Raw genomic sequence first — 20,547 nt, 5'->3', positions numbered from 1 at the left:
TTACTAGGCAGCATGCTGCTGCCCAGTGCTAGAGGCTGCCTCCTGCCAACCCTTCTGCTTCCTTTAGCCTCTGCCCTCAGTCTGTCTTTCTCTAGACTAGACTGGTGCTCTGGACCATTCTTCCTCAGTGTCTATGCCTCCCCTTCCCCTTCCCACCCTGGCTGCCCCCACGTCTTTGGCTCTGATTTCCCCTAGAGGTCAGGGGTGCCACTTACGGGCTGTGGGATGTGGCCTTTCCCACATGCACGCAGTAGGTGAGAGGTGAGCAGCATCTCCGGGGCCTGCCTGGCTCTGAATAGTCTCTACTGTGGGTTTTCATCCTTTCTCTCCCTCTCTGCACACGCACTTTCCTCCTCTTGTAGGCAGACATCAAATACTGCCTCTGTTCCTGCCAGACTGGCACCATCTGTGGACTCTGATTAAGGGTTCTGCAAGTCTCGGGGCCTTCCGGGCACCCTGCCCTGCCCGCTGTTTGCATGGCATTTCTCTGAGGCAGATCTCACTATTGGGGGTGGGTTTGCTTCTTCAGGGGGTAAAGAGTCCTTGGGAGCCAACAACAATGAATAAAGAAGGTGAAAAAGTTGGGGATTATCTTTCTTGGTAAAAATTAAAACAATGAGCCCTGGCCAGTGTTTCAGTGGTTAGAGCAGGGGTGAGGAGCAGCTGGCACTCAGGCCGAAATCATTTGGCCTGGCCTTGCCAAAGCAACTGCAGGTGGACTTGAAATTAAATAAATCTGGGAGCTTTTTCCATAGCTAATTTTTAAATTGATAATTTTGTATGGCTCTCTAATGATGTTATAAATACCCAAATGGACCTTGGCAGAAAAAAGGTTCCCCACCTCTGGGTTAGAGGGTACAACCCCACACAAGGGGTCATAGGTTCAAATCCCGGTCAAGGGCACATACCTGGGTTTGCAGGTTCGATCCCTGGCCCTGGTCAGGACGCGTGTAGGAGGCAACCAATTGATATGTTTCTCTCACACTCTCTCTCCCTCTCCCTTCCTCCGTTTCACTCTGTCTAAAAATCAATGGAAAAAATATCCTCAAGTAAGGATTAACAACAACAAAAATTAAAACAATGAGGCCTTTTAATGGAGAATGAAGGCTATTGCACAGATGTTTTGAGCAATAGCAATATTTTTGGAGTGTGCTGTTGCTGCTTGTAAGTACAGCCTTTGTTTGGATGTGTGAATTCTGATAAGTTATGTGAAAAACAAGTGTCACTTCTCCATAGGTGCATCTAGTAAAACAAGGACACTTCCAGCATGTGCAGCGGGCATCTGTTTTATTGAGTATCAGTGTGGGTCATATGAAGCTTTTGTTAAAATGGTGGTGATGGTAACCCTCTCGTGAATTGTACAGTTAGGATGGGGCAGGCTTAGAATTCATTTACAATATCAACTTCGTATCTGAACCCTGCCTTTGCTAGCAGGTGGGGCAGCATCAGGCAAATGCCTAGGCTCCAGAAAAAGACAGACCAGAGATGGAATACTGGTACCACAACTTACCCTCAGGATCAACACCTTCTATTCAATTACTGGGATTCTGAGTTTTCAATTCAGTTATGTGACACTGGCCAAGTACCCCACCTTTCTGAACCTCATTTCCTTCTTTTCAAATATGGGAGGGACAACCCTGGCCCAGTAGTTCAGTTGGTTAGAACATCGTTTCTGTACACCCAGGCTGCAGGTTCAGTCCCCGGTCAGGGCACATGCAAGAAACAACCAATGATGCAAAACGAGTGGAACACCAGATGGATGCCCCCCCAAATAAATAAATAAATAAATAAATAAATAAATAAATAAAGTGAACGTGGAGGGAATAGTGCCTACCCTAGAAGGTCTTTTTTTTTTTTTAATTAATTTTTTTTGGTCATAAAATCTGCCATCTTAACCCTTTTTCAGTGTTTCAATCTCCAGGACTTTTTCATCTTGCAAAACTGAAACTGTACCTATTTAACAACTCCCCATTGCCTTCTCCCTATCCCATGGCAACCACCATTCTACTTTCTGTCTCATGAATTTTGACTATTCTAGGTACCTCACATAAGTTGAACCATACAGTGTTTGTCTCTTTCTGTCTGATTACTCTCACTCAGAGTTATGTCCTCAGGGTTCATTCTTGCTGTAGCATGTGTTAGAATTTCCTTCCTTGTTAAGGCTGAGTCACATTCCATTGTATGGGTGTACCACATTTTTTTATTGTTTTGTTCATTGATGGACGCTTGGGTTACTTCCACCTTTTGGCTATTGTGAGTGATGCTGCTATGTATGAATCTGGATGTACAGATATCTCTTTGAGACCTTGTCTTCAGTTCTCTTGGGTATATACCCAGAATTGGAGTTGCTGGATCATATGGTAATTCTTTTTAAAATTTTTGAGGAACTGCCATACTACTTTCCATTGCAGCTACTGCATTTTATATTTCCACCAACAGTGCACAAAGGTTCTAATGTCTCTACATCCTCACTGGCACTTGTTATATTCTGGGTGGTTTTTTAAAATATGTATTTATTGATTTCAGAGAGAGGAAGGAGAGGGAGAGAGAGAAGCATCAATGATGAGAGAGAGTCATTGATCAACTGCCTCCTGCACGCCCCCTACTGGGAACCCCGCAACCTGGGTATGTGCCCTGATTAGAAATCGAACTGTGACCCCTGGTTCATAGGTCGACACTCAACCACTGAGCCATACTGGCTGGGCTCATTGTTTTTTATAGCAACCATCCTAATGGGTGTGAGGTAGTATCTCATTGTGGTTTTGATCTGCATGTCCCTGATCCCTGATGATATTGAGCTTTTTCTTTTTTTTCGTCTACTTGTTGGCCATTTAAATATCTTCTTTGGAGAAGTGTCTGTTCTGGTTCTTTTCCCATTTTTCAACTTGTTTTTTATTTTATTATTGATTTGTAAGAGTTCTTTACATGTCCTGGATATTAACTACATATCAGATACGTGATTGGCAATTATTTTCTCCCATTCCATGGGTTGCCTTTTTACTCTATGGAGTGTGTCCTTCGATGCAGAGTTTTTTATTTTTGTGTCGTCCAACTTACTTTTCTTTTGTTGCCAGTGCTTTTGGTGTCACATTCATGAAGTCATTGTTAAATACCATGTCACAAAGCTTTCCTTTATGTTTTCTGCTAAGAGTTTTAGCTTGTAGGTTTACATCTTTTATCCATTTGGAGTTAATTTTTGTCTATGGTGTAAGATAAGGGTCTAATTTCATTCTTTTGTATGTGGGTATATAGTTTTCCCAGCACCACTTGTTGAAAAGACTATTCTTTCCCACTGAGTGGCCAGGAAGTCATTTTGTGGATAAATAAAATACTGTACATGAAGCACCTGACAGCATACCTACCTGTGCCTTAAAAAATAATGGCCCCACTCTCTCCCCCTTGTTTGAGATGTAGTTTTTAACTACTGAAGTTGATTTTTATTAGTTATAATAGCAACTACCTAATAGTACGGACTCTGTGTTAGGCTCTATTCCAAGGGCTTTTCATTATTAACCCACTGAATTGTCCTAACAACTCTATGGGGTAAGTATTGTTGTTTTCACTAATGTACAAATGAGGAAATTGGGTACATAGAAGTTAAGTAATTTGCCCAAGTCACACAACTAGTAAGTGGTGGAGCCTGTATCCAAACCCATGTAGTTTGGCTCCAGAATCTGTGGGCTAATAAACTTAGCATCTCCCTGTTTGGGGTTTTTTCATTTGGCTGGGTGCAGTGAACTTTATTGATGGTGCATAGCAAGGTAGGGCTCCTTAAGCCCCTCCCCTCCTTAGGGGGTCTTGGATGGAAACTGTGGAGGTCAGGAGATTCTCAGTGTGTTGGAGGATTGATTTAGGGCAAGGAATCCCCAGAAGCTGAGGACTTCTCTTTCGCTCCCCATGGCTGGTGATCCAGGGGGCTCCATGGAGGCCATGTGGACCATAAGGCCCAGGTCCCTCTTGTTGTAGTCAAATTCATTGTCATACCAGGAAATGAGCTTGACAAAGTGGTCATTGAGCAACACCAGCCCTAGCATTGAAGTTTGAAGAGTGGGTGTCACTGTTAAAGTCGCAGGAGATGGCCTGGTCTTTAGTATAGCCCAGGATGCCCTTGAAGGGGCCCTCTTGACACCTGTTTCACCGCCTTCTTGATGTCATCATATTTGGCAGCTTTGTCAAATCCACAACCAACACATTGGGTGTGAGGATGCGGAAGGCCATGTCAGTGAGCTTCCCATTCAGCTCAGGGATGACCTTGCCCACAGCCTTGGCAGCGCCAGCAGAAGCAGGGATGATGTTCTGGATGGCCCCTCAGCCATCATGCCACAGCTTCGCAGAGGGGCCATCCACGGTCTTCTGGGTGGCAGTGATGGCATGGACTGTGGTCATGAATCCCTCCTTGATGCTAAAGTTGTTATGGATGACCTTGGCTAGGGGAGCCAAGCAGTTGGTGGTGCAGGAGGTATTGCTGATAATCTTGAGGGAGTTGTCATACTTGTCATGGTTCACACCCATCACAAACATGGGGCATCCACAGAAGGGGCAGAGATGATGACCCTCTTGGCTCCCCAGTTCAAGTGAGCCCTGGCTTTCTCCTTGATAGTGAAGACACTGGTAGACTACACAACATACACAGCACTAGCATCACCCCAATTGATGGCGGGATCTCACTTCTGGAAGATGGAGACGGGCTTTCCATTGATGACAAGCTTCCTTTTCTCAACCTTGACTGTGCCTTTGAACTTGCCATGAGTAGAATCATGCTGGAACATGTAGACTATGTAGTTGAGATCAATGAAGGGGTTATTGATGGAGACAATATCTACTTTGCCAGAGTTAAAAGCCGCACTGGTGACCAGGAGCCCAATATGGCCAAATCTGTTCACTCCGACCTTCACCACTGTGTCTCAGGGTTGTGGCTGCTTTTACCTGGCACTGCACAGGAAGATGCAGCTGTCCGTTGAACAGGAGGAGCAGAGAGCTTTGGATGATTTTTAATAGCTTAGGCCTATCAAGAGCTTTTCACTCTGGAGTTTGGTGAATGAAGAACAGTGTTATGACACTGGCCTCCAGGCCAGGTCTCTCTCACTGGGCGTTCTCTTGTGAAAGCAGAACCCCAGAACTGCTCTGTTGGCTCAGACCATCTGTTTGGGAGAATGTGGTGGCTCTGGTCCCTTCCTATTTTCTGCCAGGGCCCCCTTGTTCAGGAGAAATGTAAACCAGTTTTCTCTCTGACTTTACAGAAAAGGCAACAGATGGCTCTCTGCAAAGCGAGGACTGGACACTGAACATGGAGATCTGTGACATCATCAATGAGACAGAGGAAGGGTATGTGTGTTCCCTCTACCCCCTCCTATGAGGCTTATCAGCTCCTGAGTGTCACTCAAAGCCTGTGAAGGCTTAAGAGTGTTAGGTGTTTTACTTTTTGATTTGTTTTTAGTCTGTTTGCTTTGGCATTTAATACGCTGACACTTTTTCTTTTTTAATTGATTTTAGAGAAGGGTGGGGGAGAGAGAGAGAAAAGCATCAATGTGAGAGATACATCAATCCATCGATCGGTTGCCTCCCTATGTGCCCCAACCAGGGATCAAACCCACACCCTAGGTATGTGCCCTGACCAGGAATCAAACCCACAGCCTTCTAGTGCATGGGACGGTGCTCCAACCAGCTGAGCCACCCTGGCTAGGCAACACTCGGACACTCTTAATTACCTTTCCTCTTCCTATCCACTCCGCCCCCACCTTCCGAGATGGCAGTGCTGAGTCAGAGCACTGGCAACCTCTTTTAATAACCTGCTTTTAATCACAAGTGAAAATGAAGTTGCTTGGTTACTTGGTCCCTAGTGCTTCATTGGTCTCCATAGCCAGATCATCACCTCTGCCCACCTCTCCTTTCTGACCTCTGCCTTCCCTTCACAGATGTGAGGCTGTCTCAGCCCTGCTTTGCTGGGCTGGGGCCGTAGAAGTCAGAGAGCATGCCCACAGAGCAGCCTGGTTTTTCTGCAGTGGACAGACTTAATCCACAGGCCACCCCTCTCGCATCCCAGTGCTACTGAGTCCATTCTTGTTTTATGCACAATATAGCCTCTTTTCTATATCACAGCTACATTTTAGTTACACTTCTTCCAAAGTAGTGTGTATTTGGCCCTCTCTCCACACCAAAAAAAAGGAATTTATCATCGCTATGTCGTCTTAAATCATCTCCATAGTGATAGGAGAACAGCCTGGACTCAGGCAGCCCTGAGCTTGTGTTGTGATGCTGTCCCTTATAGCCTTGTCATGTATAAATTGGGGACCAGCCTCTTAAGTTTGGGCCTGCTTTCATTCAACAAATATGTACTAAATGACGACCTTGTGCTGGGCCCTCGTGTAACTCCTGAGGACACAGCAGTGAACAGGGCAGACAGACTAGATAGCTAGAGATAACTAGAACTCATGGCATGGGCAGCTGGTGGTAAGACTATTGAGAGAAGTGAAGCTGGGGAAGGAGAAGGCTGGTAATTAGCCATTTAAAATGGAATAATCAGGGAAAGCCTCACAGACGTTGCATTGAACTAAGACTTGAAGGAAACCAGGAAGTGAAGTATGAGGATTATACCAGGGAAGGACTTTCCAACAGAGGGGACAGCGGCCACAGAAGTCCTGGGACAGGGGGTGTCTGATGTGTTTTAAGAATAGTGAGGAGGCCCTGACCGGTGTGATTCAGTGGTTAGAGCATCAGCCTGGGCACCGAGGGGTCTCAGATTCGCTTCTCTGTACCTGAGTTGCAGTACCTAGGTTGCAGGTTCAATCCCTGGCCCCAGTTGGGCACGTCTGGGAGGCAACCAATTGATGTGACTCTCTCACATCAATGTTTCTCTCACATTTTCTCTTCCTCCCTTCCACTTTCTCTAAAAACCAATGGAACAGAGTGAGCGAGGAAGATGTCAGGAGGTGAGGTCAGAAATGTCCACGATCCAGGTAACAGGCACCACAGGGCTTTGGGCTTGACTTCACACAGCAGGGGCATCCCTTGGAGGATTTGAGCAGAGAAAGGGCATGGTCTGACTTCCATTTTAAAGAAATCACTCTGACTACCATGTTCAGAATGGCCTGGCTGGGAAGAGACCAAGGGCAGAAATGGGAAAACCAAACACCAGTCAGGAGGCTCTTACAGTCATCCTGCTGAGATGATGGCAGCTTTGACTAGGATCAGAGGAGGAGGTGAGAAGTGATCCCATACTGAGTATATTACCAGGGGGCACTAATGACATTTGCTGACGGGAGTGAGAGAAGAGGAGAGTCAAGGATATCAGGGATGGAGCGGACTGGGGTGCAGCAGCTGGTGAAGCCCCCAGTGGGCGATGCTGACAGGATGGTACAGAGGGGTCTGGAGCTGGGGGCAGTGACCTGGGTTGGAGATTGCATTGGGGAGTCTTCGGTGAAGATAACCTATTTCTGCAGTCTAAATGTGGGCGAGCAGCTCGGTGTCTGGCATACAGATGGGAATCAGAGTTGTTGGGGGCTCCACGTGTCTAAGGCCATAGTCACTGGGCTCACACTGGTCATCTTCCTGCAGACCCACGTGGGCTCCTTTCTTCTTCACGTCTGTCTCAGATGCCACCCATTTACTTGTTTATCTAGCTGCTTAGCCACATTTGTTGGCCCCACAAGTGAAGGCCCAGATGCCAAGGTGAGGGATGTCAGGAAGAGGAGAAGCATTCCATGTAGCTAAGGGTGCATGGCAAGAGCAGAATGGTGGGTGTACAGGTGGCCTGGGTGTGCAGGGAAGAAGTGGGGAGGGGTTGTCTGGAACAGAGTCTGAGAAGGTGGGTCAGGTTGTAAGAGCCTCTTCCTGTGTCATCCTCTGGAGTTGGGCTGTCCCCGTGAGCCGACCATCTACCTTTGTCTATTCTCTATGCTGCGGCAGAGGGGCTCCTAGAAATGCAAAACCCACAGAGCTACTCCCTTGCTAACAAGCTTTCTCTCTGGGGAAAATCCTTCACAGACTCTGTGGGATAACCTGGCCCTGCTGCCACTCCATTTGGGGTCCTTTCCTCTTGGCCTCACCTTTCAGCCCCAGTGGTCTTTCAGCCCCTTGACCTTTCCATAGCCCTGTACCCTGTTTGCATTTCACAAATGTGAGGGACATACACACAGATGTTGGAATGGGGCCTACTCATTCCAGAGGGACTGAGACTTCCTCCCAAGGTCTGGCAGCCGTGTCAGCTGCTCCTTACAGTCCTCACAGTGCTTTCCTCTGAAGTGACCCACACTCCTGTTCCTGCAGTTTCAGAGACAGCCCCCTGTGTTTCCCAGGATGTCCTGTCCTTGCATCTGCTGTGAGGTGACTGCCAAGATCTCTCCCCACAAGTCTGGCTAACGGTCGGTTCCCTGCCCCCTTCCTCCTGCTTCAGGGCTCCAGTCCGAGTGTTCCTCTGTGCCCTCCCCATGCCTCTCCCTTTCACTGACTGATTCTTTCATTCACTGCATCTTGTTTCCCTGACACCCCTCCCTCAGTTACGTGATTTCACAGTGCCCTACATTGTACTCACTCTCCTCACAGTTCACACTTCCATACCTGTGGGACGTTTGTTAGAGTATCTGTCTCATCCCCACTGCCTCCCAAACTGTGCACTCCATGTGGGCAGAAACTGTTTGGTTTTGTTTATTTTGTTAATCCTCACCTGAGGTTATTTTTTCCATTGATTTTTAGAGAAAGTGGAAGGGAGTGAGGGAAGAGGGGAAGAGAAACAACGATGTGAGAGAGACACATAACTGGTTGCCTCCTGCACACGCCCCAACCAGGGCTGGGGATGGAAACTGCAACCCAAGTACGTGCCCTAGACCAGGAATCAAACTCTTGACCCTTCAGTGTGCAGGCCGACACTCTAACCACTGAGCCACACTGACCAGGGCCAGAAACTCAGTTTTACCACCGTTTCATCCCCAGCACCTAGTGTAGTGTGTGCACAGTTGGCTCTGATAGATATTTGTTAACTATGTGAACAAATGAGTGAAGTCCCTGTGAGGAATTGCAGGAATGTGAATATAATCCTAACACAATGGGACAGTGCTCTGAGAAAGGAGCTTGCAGAGCTAACAAGGGAGACTGGAGCAGTGGCAACTAGCTAGTCTTGGGGCCATTGCAGCAAAGAGTTCTTGAAGGAAGTGACATCCAAGTAGAGTGTTAGGTCAGCCAAGTGAGGGGGTAGATGCCAGGGGAAGCAGGTAGACAGACCCCCAGGCTGGAGGCCGGTGTAGTGGAAGGGGAGTGTAGTGGGATTAGGGGCATAAAGCCTGGAACTAACAGCCTAGGCTGGAATCCTCGGTCCTCCACTCACTTGTCATATGACCCTGGGTGAGTTACTTAATCTCTCTGTGTCTCAGTTTCCTCATCAACAAATGGGGGTATCAGTAGTACCTAACTCGTGGGTTTACTGCCCTTCCCTCGTCAGCCATTCTCTGAGCACTTGCCATGTGCCCGTCCCCCGTGCCGAGCCCTCCATTGCACCAGCTCATGCAGCAACCGCCCCCCCCCCCCCCAAACAGCTCTATGTGGTAGGGACAGTCCATAGTAATGTGGAGGAACCTGGGACCCAGAGTGGTTTGGTCACTTGCCAAAGGTCTCCCACCACAGTTATGAAGGGCAGGGCGCAAGCCCAGGAATACCTGGCTCCAGCCATCAGCACTATGCCTGTACTTATGTATTCAGAGCTCTACCTCTGGGAGGCAGAGGTCCTGATGGGTGCCCCACAGGCCCCTCCCCAGGTTTTCCCTAATGCCAGGGTAGAGGTCACCTCCAGCCTGAGGCCCTGTGTGGTAGCCCCTTGTGTCCTGAATCCTTGGTCATTAGCTAGGAGTGCCTGGCTCAGCAGCCTACCCAGGAATGTTTTAGAGCCTATTTGCCAGGCTCACGCAGTCCTACCTAATTAGGCCATAGGCACGTGGATTTGGCAAGTGCTCTCCGCTTCTGATCGCCTGACCATTTCTGGATCTTCCCAGCTCACTGATGCTTTGTTCCTCTAAGCAGGAGGGGCGCAGAGGAGCAACCTGGCTGGGTGAATGCTGTAGAGCCAGATGATAGCTGAGTGAGGCTGGGAAGGAGGGAGGGGAAGTGTTCAGGGGGAGGGGGAGGGGCAGCCACGTCCTCCGTCCGGAATAAGGAGGGAGGCAGTTCTGGAGCCAAAGGACAAGGCGAGTTCAGCATGACTGGAAAGATCTCTTAAGAGTCTGGGTCCAAGGTGACTTTGGGAAGGCTGAAAATGGCCCAGATGCCTGACCTGAGGCCCTGGGGGCAGCCCCGAGGGGCCCTGCTTTTCCTTCCAAAGCCACTATGGTGCTGGGCATCTCACGCCCACTGTTGCCTCCTGGCTTTCCCCTCTCTCCTTCGTCCAGCTCCTCGCCAGCTAATCTGTGCTGCTGCTGGAAGCTGCAGTTCCTCCGACAGCCTTTGATCTCCTCTCTGAATCTCTTCCCCAGGGAGAGATAAACACTTGCTTTTGTGCTCACCCAGTCACTCCCAGGCCCAACTTTCTGAGGATGAATTTTCATTTTAACTCCTGCCGGGAGCCTGCTGACTGATTCCTTCCACCACACTCCGTGCTCTCTGGGTGTGCTAGGCTCTGTGAGTTACAGTGACCGCAGCCCTGGCGGTTGTTCCCATTTCTCTGCTCCACTGAAGTTCAAGAGGAGAGGACTGAGTCTAGATTGAGAGGGATGGCAGCCATGGGTCAGGGCTAACAGTGGCTTGGCAGAGCCCTTGAGAGGAAATCAATCCATGCTCCTGGCCAGGAGCTGCTGACCTTCACCAGCTCAAGTCCACAAACAGTCCTCAAAGCTGAGAGCTTGTCAAGTCCCATATTTGTAGAAATCAGCATTCCTGTTTGGAAACTGCAGCCATACTGCAAACACACTTGGCAAGGATGCATTCCCCAGAGAGCTGTGTCCCATCAGCCCTTGGACCCAAGAGCGAAGAATTCCTGCAGGCAACCATTTTTCAAGTTGGGAGGGGGAAATAGGTCTCAGGCATTTTTAATTTTCTTCTTGAAGCCTTGCCCTGCTGTGTGTTTTTGTCTAAATTGGGCTGATTAGCAGAGTTTCCACCCACAACTTCCTCATACACATTTAAAAGGAATTCTCATCTGGCAAGTGGATCCTAACTAAATATTTCAGAGCAGGAGAAATGGGAGATTCCTCACTTACCAACCTTCAACTTTGGAAAGACCAGATGTGTTGACATGTCAATCTGTAGAAGGCTGGCGCCCACTTGTGAGAGTAAAAGGCAAGCCTGTAGCTGGACTGAGGGCTCCCCAGAGTTCAGGTGATGGGGCATCAGTGGGCAGGGGCTTCATGCCAGAGGTGGCTCTTAGGTCCACACCTTTGTTTAATCCTGACTTAGAGTAAATTTAGGGGCTGGTTGGGCACTCTAACTCCCAGGTCTAACAGTGACTTAAGGAAGAATGTGTTTCAAGTTCCAAATAATCAGCTGATAAGTGAGCTTTTGAGCATGGCCCATTTGTAAACTGGGACTGCCTATGATTTTGTGAGATTCTCTCTGGGAATCGACAGCAGATCCATTACCTAAAAGCACACAATTCTATGGGTTTTGAGGAGACTAAAGTTTTCTCAGGGAAAAAGGAATTCCATGGAACTGGGGAGGAGCTGAACACCCAGGCCTAAGCAAGGACCGGGCATTCTCTCTCTCTGTCTCTCTCTCTCTCTGTCTCTCTCTCTCTCTCTCTCTCTCTCTCTCTCTGTGTGTGTGTGTGTGTGTGGTTTTCTCAGTGTGCCCATGCACCAGTGGGCTGGTTTTTGTTTGGGACAAATAATTGCACATGGTACAAAATTCAAAAGGACTGCAAATAGACAATCCAGTGAAAAACCTCCCTGTCCCCTCTGTCACCCAGTTTCCCTCCTAAGGGGCAGCCAAAGTTACCGGCTTCTTGTGGCTCTTTCCAGAGATTCTCTTCCCTGTGCTGGCATGTGCATATGTATGTGCTTGGATAACTCAAACAGTAGCATACCTTATGTTCTGCTCTGCAGATGACTATTCACATAGTTTGCTCCATATTGGTGTGTAAGAAGTGTCTGTTCTTTTTTGAAGCTGCATAATATTCCATTATGTGCATAAACATGACTTAATTTAACCTGTTCCATGTTGATGGACGTTTAGTTTGTTTCCAGTCTTTTATATTTACAAACATCCTACAGCAAACAACTTTGTAGATATGCTAGTTCACAAAAATGACAGTGAATCTGTAGGGTAGTGTCCCAAAGTGTAATTTTTAAGTCCCTTTCTCCAGGCCAAAAGATGCCATTCGAGCCCTGAAGAAGCGGCTGAACGGGAATCGGAACTACAGAGAAGTGATGCTGGCATTAACAGTGAGTGCTGCCCTCCAGTGGGTGGGAGAGCATCTGGGAAAATCCATGCCCCCGACCTTGCCCACTCACAGGGCCTTCCCTCTGTCCACTCAGCAGTCTCTAGCATGTGGCATTGCATGGCTTAATGTGTGTGCCACTAGAGTCCAGTGGAGCCTTCCCTTAGCACCCTTGGGTTTTCCTACCTCCTTTGAAATGGGGCATGAACTTCAGTCTGGTGTATACCAGCAGAAGATAAGGCATGGGCAACACTGACTGTACAGAAGCTCAAAGCAGAGAAGCCAGAGAAGCCTGGGTGTCTCTCCTGGCCACCAGCCTGCTGTGAGACTCTGGGCTAGTTTCTTCTCTAGGTGTCAGTTTCCTCTGTAAAATGCTAACTTCCACCCCAGTACCTGCCCTCTGCTGAGCTTTTCAGATGTTAATTCACATGTTTACAATAACTTTCCCAAATATGTTTCATCATCCCTCTCACCAGGATTAAAAAAACTGAGGCTCAGGCAGGTCCAGGGGTTTGCCCAGACTTCACAGCTAGTGAGGACCCAACTGTGGATTTCAGAGTAAAAAGTGATCATCACTGGGAGGTTCTTGAAAAAGTCAGCCAAGGGACTCCTGTCAGGAAGGGGCAGACCAGATTTTTGCCCTTCCTTAATATGTCAGAAAATTCAGAGGGACAACTTCAGGTGTTACTTCTGTCTTAAAAGCTAACAGTTTTCAGATGTGACAAAATCTAGGCCACAGTGAATAAATTCTTTTTTTAAATATTTTTTTAATTTTTAAATTACAGTTGACATACAATATTATTTTAGTTTCAGGTGTACAACCCTGTAATTAGACATTTATATAACTTACAAAGTTATCACCCTGATAAATCTAGTACCCATCTGACACCATATGTAGTTACTACAATATTATTACCTATATTCCCTGTGCTTGTGCATTACATCCCCATGACTGTGCTGTAACTACCAGTCTGTACTTCTCAATCTCTTCACCTTTTTCCCCAACCCCCTCCCATCTGGCAACTATCAGAATGTTCTCTGTATCTATGAGTCTGTTTCTGTTCTGCTTGTTCATTTATTTTGTTTTTTAGATTCCACATATAAATGAAATCATCTGACATTTGTCTTTCTCTGTCTGACTTATTTCACTCAGCACAATACCCTCTAGGTCCATCCACATTACTGCAAATGGCAAGATTTTATTCCCCTTTATGTCTGAGTCATACTTCATTATATTTATGCAGCACATCTTCTTTATGAATTCATCTATTAACAGACACTTAGGTTGCTTCCGTATCTTGGCTATTGTAAATAATGCTGCAGTAGACATATGGATGCATATATCTTTTCGAGTTAGTGTTTTGTGTTTCTTCAGACAAATACCCAGGAGTGGAATTGCTGGGTCTTTCTTTGTCTCGTGTTGTAGCCTTTGTTTTAAAGTCTATTTTTTCTGGTATAAATATTGCTACCCCAGCTTATTTTTGTTTGTTTCCATTTTCATGAAATATCTCTTTCCATCTCTTTACTTTCAATTTGTTTTGTGCATCTTTCAATCTGAAGTGAGTCTCTTGGAGACAGCATATGTAAGGGTCTTATTTTGTTATCCATTCAGTCACCTTATGACTTTTGATTGGAGCATTTAAAATAATTGTTGATAGATATGTATTTATTGCCATTTTATGATTCATATTTTTTATCTTTTTTTTCTTCTTCTTCTTAAAGAAGACCCTTCAACATTTCATGTAACACTGGCTCATTGGTAATGAACTCCTTTAGCTTTTTCTTGTCTGGGAAGCTTTTTATCTGACCTTCAGTTCTAAATGTTAGCTTTGCTGGGTAGAGAAATCTTAGTTGTAGCTTCTTGCTTTTCATCACTTTGAATATTTCATGCCACTCCCTTCTGGCCTGCAAGGTTTCTGTTGAGAAATCAGTTGGCAGTCGTATGGACACTCCCTTGTAGGTTACTAACGCTTTTCTCTTACTGCTTTTAAGATTCTCTCTTTGTCTTTAACCTTTGACATTAAAAAAAAAAAAAATTAATTTTAATTTTTTAAATCTTTGTTCAAAATATTACAGATGTCCCCTTTTCTCCCCAGTGACCCATTCCATTCCACATCCACCTCCCTCCCCAGTCCCTCTCTACACTATTGTCTGTGACCTTGGGTTGTGCATATATGCATATAAGTTCTTTGGTTAATCTCTCCCCCTCCACCCACCCGCCCTCCTCCATCCCTTTGAGATTCGTCAGTCTGATCCGTGCTTCCATGTCGTTAAATCATTTCTGTTTATCAGTTTATTAAGGTCTTTAGATTCCACATATAAGTAAGAACATGTGATGTTTGTCTTTCTCTGCCTGGCTTATTTCGTTTAGCATAATATTCTCCTGGTCCGTCCATACTGTCCCAAAAAGTACAATATCCTTCTTCTTTACAGCTGCATAGTATTCCATGGTGTAAATGTCCCACAGCTTTTCTATCCACTCATCTACTGATGGCCGCTTGGGCTGTATCCAGATCTTAGCTATTGTAAATTGCACTGCCATGAACATAGGGGTGCATATATTCTTTCTGATTAGTGTTTCAGGATTCTTAGGATATTTTCCTAGAAGTGGAATCACTGGGTCAAAAGGCAGCTCCATTTTTAATTTTTTGAGGAAACTCCATACTGTTTTCCATAGTGGTTGCACCAGTCTGCATTCCCACCAGCAGTGTAGGGTTCCCCTTTCTCCACACCCTCGCCAGCACATGTCATTTGTTGATCTGTTGATGGAGCCATTCTGACAGATGTGAAGTGATACCTCATTGTGGTTTTAATTTGCATCTCTCTGCTGATTAACAGTGTTGAGCATTTTCTTATATGTCTCTTGGCCATCTGTATGTCCTCTTTGGAGAAGTGTCTATTCAGATCCTTTGCCCATTTTTAAATTGGATTGTTTGTCTTCCTCTTGCTGAGTAGTATGAGTTCTTTGTACACTTTGGAAATTAGCCCCTTATCAGATACATCCTTGGCAAATATTTTTTCCCAGACCCTGGGGTTCCTTTGTATTTTGAGGCTGTTTTCTTTTGCTGTGCAGCAGCTTTTTAGTTTGATGTAGTCCCATATGTTTATTTTTTCTTTTGGTTCTCTTACCCTAGGAGATGTATCAGTGAAAATTTCACTACACGAGATGTCTGTGACTTTACTGCCTATGATTTCTTCCAGGATTTTTATAGTTTCTCAACTTACATTTAAGTCTTTTATCCATTTTGAGGTTTGTTTTGTGTGTATGGTAACCTTTGACGTTTTAATTATGATGTGTCTTGGTGTGGGTCTCCTTGGGTACATCTTGTTTGGGACTTTCTGTGCTTCCTGGATTTGTGTATCTTTTTCCTTCACCATGTTAGGAAAATTTTCTGTCATTTTTTAAAATAGGTTTTCAATTCCTTCTTGTCTCTCTTCTCCTTCTGGTATCCCCATGATGTGAATATTGGTACATCTAATGCTGTCCAAGAGGCACCTTAAACTATCCTAATTTTTTGTATTCATTTTTATTTTTGCTGTTCTAATTGGGTGTTTTCTGCTACCTTATGTTCCAAATCACTGATTCAGTCCTCTGCTTCATCTAATCTACTGTTGATTCCTTGTAGTATATTCTTCATTTCAGTCATGTAATTCTTCATTTCTGACTGAACCTTTTTTGTTTCCTATTTCTATTTTTAAGTTTTCTATCTCTTTGTTGAAGTTCTCACTAAGTTTCTCTACTTTTTCCCTAAGTTCATTGAGTATCCTTATAACAAGTGTTTTGAACTCTGTATCTGGTTTATTGCTTGTCTCCATTTTATTGTTCCTTTTCTGGAGTTTTGTCCTGTTCTTTCACTTGGGACTTGTTTCTTTTTCTCCTCCTTTTGACTGCCTCCCTGTGTTTGTTTCCATATATTAGATAGAGCTGCTACATCTCAGGAATTGGTAGGGTGGCCTTATGATATAGCGGGTGTTCTGTAGGGCCCAGTGGGGGCAGCCTCCCCACTCACCTGAGCAAGGTGCTCCACGTGCACTCCTGTGAGGGCTGTATGCACCCTCCTGTTGTAGTTGAGCCTTGATTGCTGTTAGCATGTCATTGGGAGAGATTGACCTCCAGGCCTATGGCTATGAGGACTGGCTTCAACCACAGTGGAGAATCAGCAGTGCAAGGGCCAACCCCTTGGAGTAGATCTCATCTCAGCAAGCTCAGGTACCTGCCAAGTCCACCTCTTGAGCGTCGCTCATGGAGGTGATTGGGTGGTGCTTCCATGTGATCTGAAGGTGTCCACTGGGTGCGGTGGCTCTGAGGCCTTCTAGGAGGTGCAGGCCAAGGTCAGCTGCCACCTGTGACCTGCCCGAGACCACTGGCATGAGCTACAAAGTGATCCGCATTTGGCGGCTACTTGTGCTGGGCTAGAGGTGCCCGGGAGAGGCCAAGCTGTGAACCAAGGCTGGCTGCCACTAGTGCCAGGCCTGGGGCCACTTAGCAAGAGGTACGGGGCTTCCTGAGGCCAGATGCTGCTTGTTTGAGAGATTTTAGGAAGGATGGCAGCACGAGCCAAGACAGTCTGTTGGTATGGAAAGTACACTGGAAAGATTTGGGGGGGAACCTGAAAGTTGGGTGGTGCGGGGTCTCAGAATCACCAGGACGGGGTGAACAGTGTGAGCCAGGTTGATGGAGACTCAGATATTGGGACCCATCTGCCATCTCTATGGGGGGAGGGCTCATGAGTGATGGCCTCTGCCAGCACTTCTGTCTGGGAGAAAGCTGCCCCTTCAGCTCTTGCCCTGATGCCAACAATTCAGTTCCAACTCATATGCCCCCGGTGTCTTTTGAGCTGCTGCCGCTGCACTGGAGCTCTGAGTGAGTGAGTCTGAGTAAGGGCCTCCGTCTCACTCAGCCACAATCTCTGCTGATTTGTACAGCCAGAAGTTTTGGGGAGTTCTCTTCCCAGCACTGGAACCCTGGGCTGGGGGCCTGGTGTGGGGCTGGGACCCCTGGCTCCTCAGGGGCACCTCTGAAACAGAGTGTGAGACCTTCCCATTCTGCATCTCCTCTCCCCCTGCGTCTCAATGTGGCTTCTTCTTTATATCCTTAGTTATAGGACTTTGTTCCGCTGGGTTTCAGGTGGTTCTGAACGATGGTGGTGCTGTAGTTGTAATTTGATGTGGTTGTGGAGATTCCTGGTATGGCATTTACCTACACCGCCATCATGACTGGAGGTCGTCTATGGTGGATTCTTATTGTGGAAGCTGTAACAGGTCAGCGCTGGGCTTTTCTGTGGGCAGGAATAGTTTGTTACTTATCCAGAGCTGCTATAATATGTTTCCTTCTAAAACAGAGAAACTGTTTAGATTTTTTGCCCAACTGAGAACCCAAGACTTCAGAAACATTCTCTGCCAGGGAATTGGGATTTGAATGACATAGGAGAAAAGGACCATTGAGAAACAGGAAGTTGAAAACTTCTGTTTGTTTTTTCTTGGAATTTGAGCCATGGCATTTGTTAAATCCAGGCTTGCTCAAAGTGAATGTTTGCGGTAACTAAAATCACCAAGGAATAAATTCTGACATGTCAGGGCACTTCCCGGTCATCCAAGATGTGTCCTTTACATGCCCAACTTTGTGGAAACCTACTGGATGGAACTCTTTCCAAAGTGGTCTCTGCCTGTATTTCCTTTCTAATAGTAGAGCAGGCTGAGCGTCGTTTGACCTTTCCTGATGGTCAGGTCTCGTTTAGAATTATTATTTTTCCCAGCTTTATTGAAATGCTATTGACATATAACACATGTAAGTTTAAGGTGTATAGTATGATGATTTGACACACATATATATTGCAAAATGATCACCACAATGTTAGTTAATACCTCCGTTACTTCACGTCATTACCTTTTGTGTGTGTGTGTGGTGATAGCATTTAAGATCTACTTTCTTAACTTGCAAATATATACCACAGTATTATTAATTTTAGTCACCATGCTATACATGAGATTTCCAGAACTTACTCAGGTTATGACTGAGAGTTAGTGCCCTTTGGTGAACGTCTCTCATTTTCCCTCAGCCCCTGGCAACCACTGTTCTACTTTCCCTTTCTATAAGTTCAGCTCTTTTATATCTGTAGATATATGTGAGAATACACAGTATTTGTCTTTCTCTACCTGACTTATTTCACTTAGCATAATGACCTCCATGTCCATCCATGTCGCAAAAGACAGGATTTTCTTTCTTTTTATGGCTGAATAATATTTTATTGTATATAGTACACACCGCGTTTTCTTTATGCATTCATTCATCAATGGACACGTGGGTTGTTTCCACGTCTTGGCTGTTGTGAATACTACTGCTGTGACCATGGGGGTGCATGAACTTTTCAAGTTCATGTTTTCGTTTTCTTCAGATAAATACCCAAAAGTAGAATCTCTGGATTATATGGTAGTTCTGTTTTAATTTTTTGAGGAATTTCTATATTGTTTTCCATAATGGTGACAACAATGTACGTTCCCACCAAGAGTGCACAAGGGTTCCCTTTTCTGCACAGCCTCACAACACTTGACCCTTGTCTTTTTGATAATCGCCACCCTAACAGGTGTGAGGTGGTATCTTGCTGTTCGCTTACTTTAATAACCCTGCGTTTACCATGTTACCACCGTGCGACGTAAGTTCAGTCTAGAGGGCTGCAGGTGCAGCAAAGCCTCCTGGTGCACACAAGCTTGTGTACCTCACTGTGGCTTGGATTTGCATTTCCCTGATGATTAGTGATGTCAAGCATCTTTTCATGTACCTGTTGGCCATTTATGTGTCTTCTTTGGGAAAATGTCTATTTATGTCCTTTGTCCATTTTTAAACAGAATTTTTTGGGGGTTGCTATTATATTGTATAAGTTCCTTACATCTGTTTTGTATGAACCCCTCATCTAATCACTTGTAAGCATGCTTTCCCATCCTGTGGGCTGCCTTTTGATTTTCCTGACTGTTTCTTTGGTTATGAAGAAGCTTTTTAGTTTGATGTAGCACCTACCACTTGTTTATTTTTGGTTTTGTTGCCTTTGCTTTTAGTGTCATATCCAAAAAATCTTTGCCAAGAGCAATGTCAGGAGCTTTTCCCCTGTTTTCTTTTAGTAGATTTATGATTTTGGGTCTTACATGTAAGTGTTTAGTTCATTTTGAGTTAGTTTTGTGAGTGGTGTGAGTTAGGGGCTCGGGTTCATTCCTCTGTGTGTGGATGTCCAGTTTCTCGGCAAGTTTATCAGACTGTCCTTTCCCCCACTGAGTCTCCTTGCCTCCCTTGTCAGGTATCGGTTGACTATGTATAGGTTTACTTCCGGGCTCTGGATTCTGTTCATTGGCTTATGTTGATTTTTACGCCAGTGCCACGCTGTCCCTGTGGCTGTCGCCTGGCAGAGTGGCTTGAAGTGGGGCAGTGTGGTGCTGCCAGCTTCTCCCTCCTCCTCAGCCTGGCTTTGGCTATTGAGAGCCTTTCGTAGTTCTGTACGCATTTTGTGACTGCTTTTTCTATTTCTGTGAAATCTATAGATGGATTTGGGTGGTATGGACCTTTTATTTATTTATTTTTCAAATTCTCACCTGAGGATATTTTTTCCATTGCTTTTCAGAGAGAGTTGAAAGTGGGGGGATGTGAGAGAGACACATCGATGGGTTGCCTCCCGCACGCACCCCAACTGGGGCCGGGGATCGAGCCTGTAACTGAGGTACATGCCCTTGACCAGAGTCAAACCCAGGACCCTTCAGTCCATGGGCCAACACTCTAACCACTGAGCAAAACCATCCAGGGCTAGTCTGGACATTTTAACAATATTAATTCTTCCAATCCATGAACACTGGACATGTTTCCATTTATGGATGTCTTCTGTTTCTCTCACCAATATTTTATAATTTTTAGGGTATAGATCTTTTACTTCCTTGATTAAATTTATTTCTAAGTATTTTTAAAATTGTTTATATTTTAATTTTAGCAATCAGGTCTTTGCTGTAAATCTGGTGATGGCTTTGGGAGACTGATGAAATGTGCAAGTCCCTTGTCCCTGCACCAAGTCCCTCGCCTGGTGCATGTTGCATGGTCCCATGTTGGCTCTTGTGTCTTCTCTGTCTTTGTCTTTACTTACCCTATTAGTCTCTCTCAGTTCTCCTGCTTCTGTGGACCTTTCTTTGCTTCACATATGTACACACAAACACTT

General features: G+C 45.7%; 1 protein-coding gene and 1 pseudogene across 3 annotated transcripts in view; one reads left to right on the top strand and one right to left on the bottom strand.

The window, feature by feature from the left end:
* The window catches only part of TOM1L2 (target of myb1 like 2 membrane trafficking protein), a 118,908-nt gene that overhangs the window by 56,227 nt on the left and 42,134 nt on the right, over positions 1 to 20,547 (top strand). For all 3 annotated transcript variants that reach the window (XM_087825779.1, XM_016196495.2, XM_016196498.2), the window contains exons 2-3: positions 5,241 to 5,325; positions 12,281 to 12,359. In XM_087825779.1, coding sequence (XP_087681905.1) covers positions 5,241 to 5,325; positions 12,281 to 12,359 — 164 coding nt within the window. The remainder of the gene's footprint in view (positions 1 to 5,240; positions 5,326 to 12,280; positions 12,360 to 20,547) is intronic.
* On the bottom strand, positions 3,819 to 4,892 carry LOC107524545 (glyceraldehyde-3-phosphate dehydrogenase pseudogene; annotated as a pseudogene).

The sequence above is a fragment of the Miniopterus natalensis genome, chromosome 17 (genome assembly GCF_054644295.1).
Source record: "Miniopterus natalensis isolate mMinNat1 chromosome 17, mMinNat1.hap1, whole genome shotgun sequence".
In the NCBI taxonomy this organism is placed as follows: Eukaryota; Metazoa; Chordata; class Mammalia; order Chiroptera; family Miniopteridae; genus Miniopterus; species Miniopterus natalensis.
The sequence above is the reverse complement of the archived record's forward strand: the minus strand, read 5'-3'. Positions and strand labels throughout refer to the sequence as shown.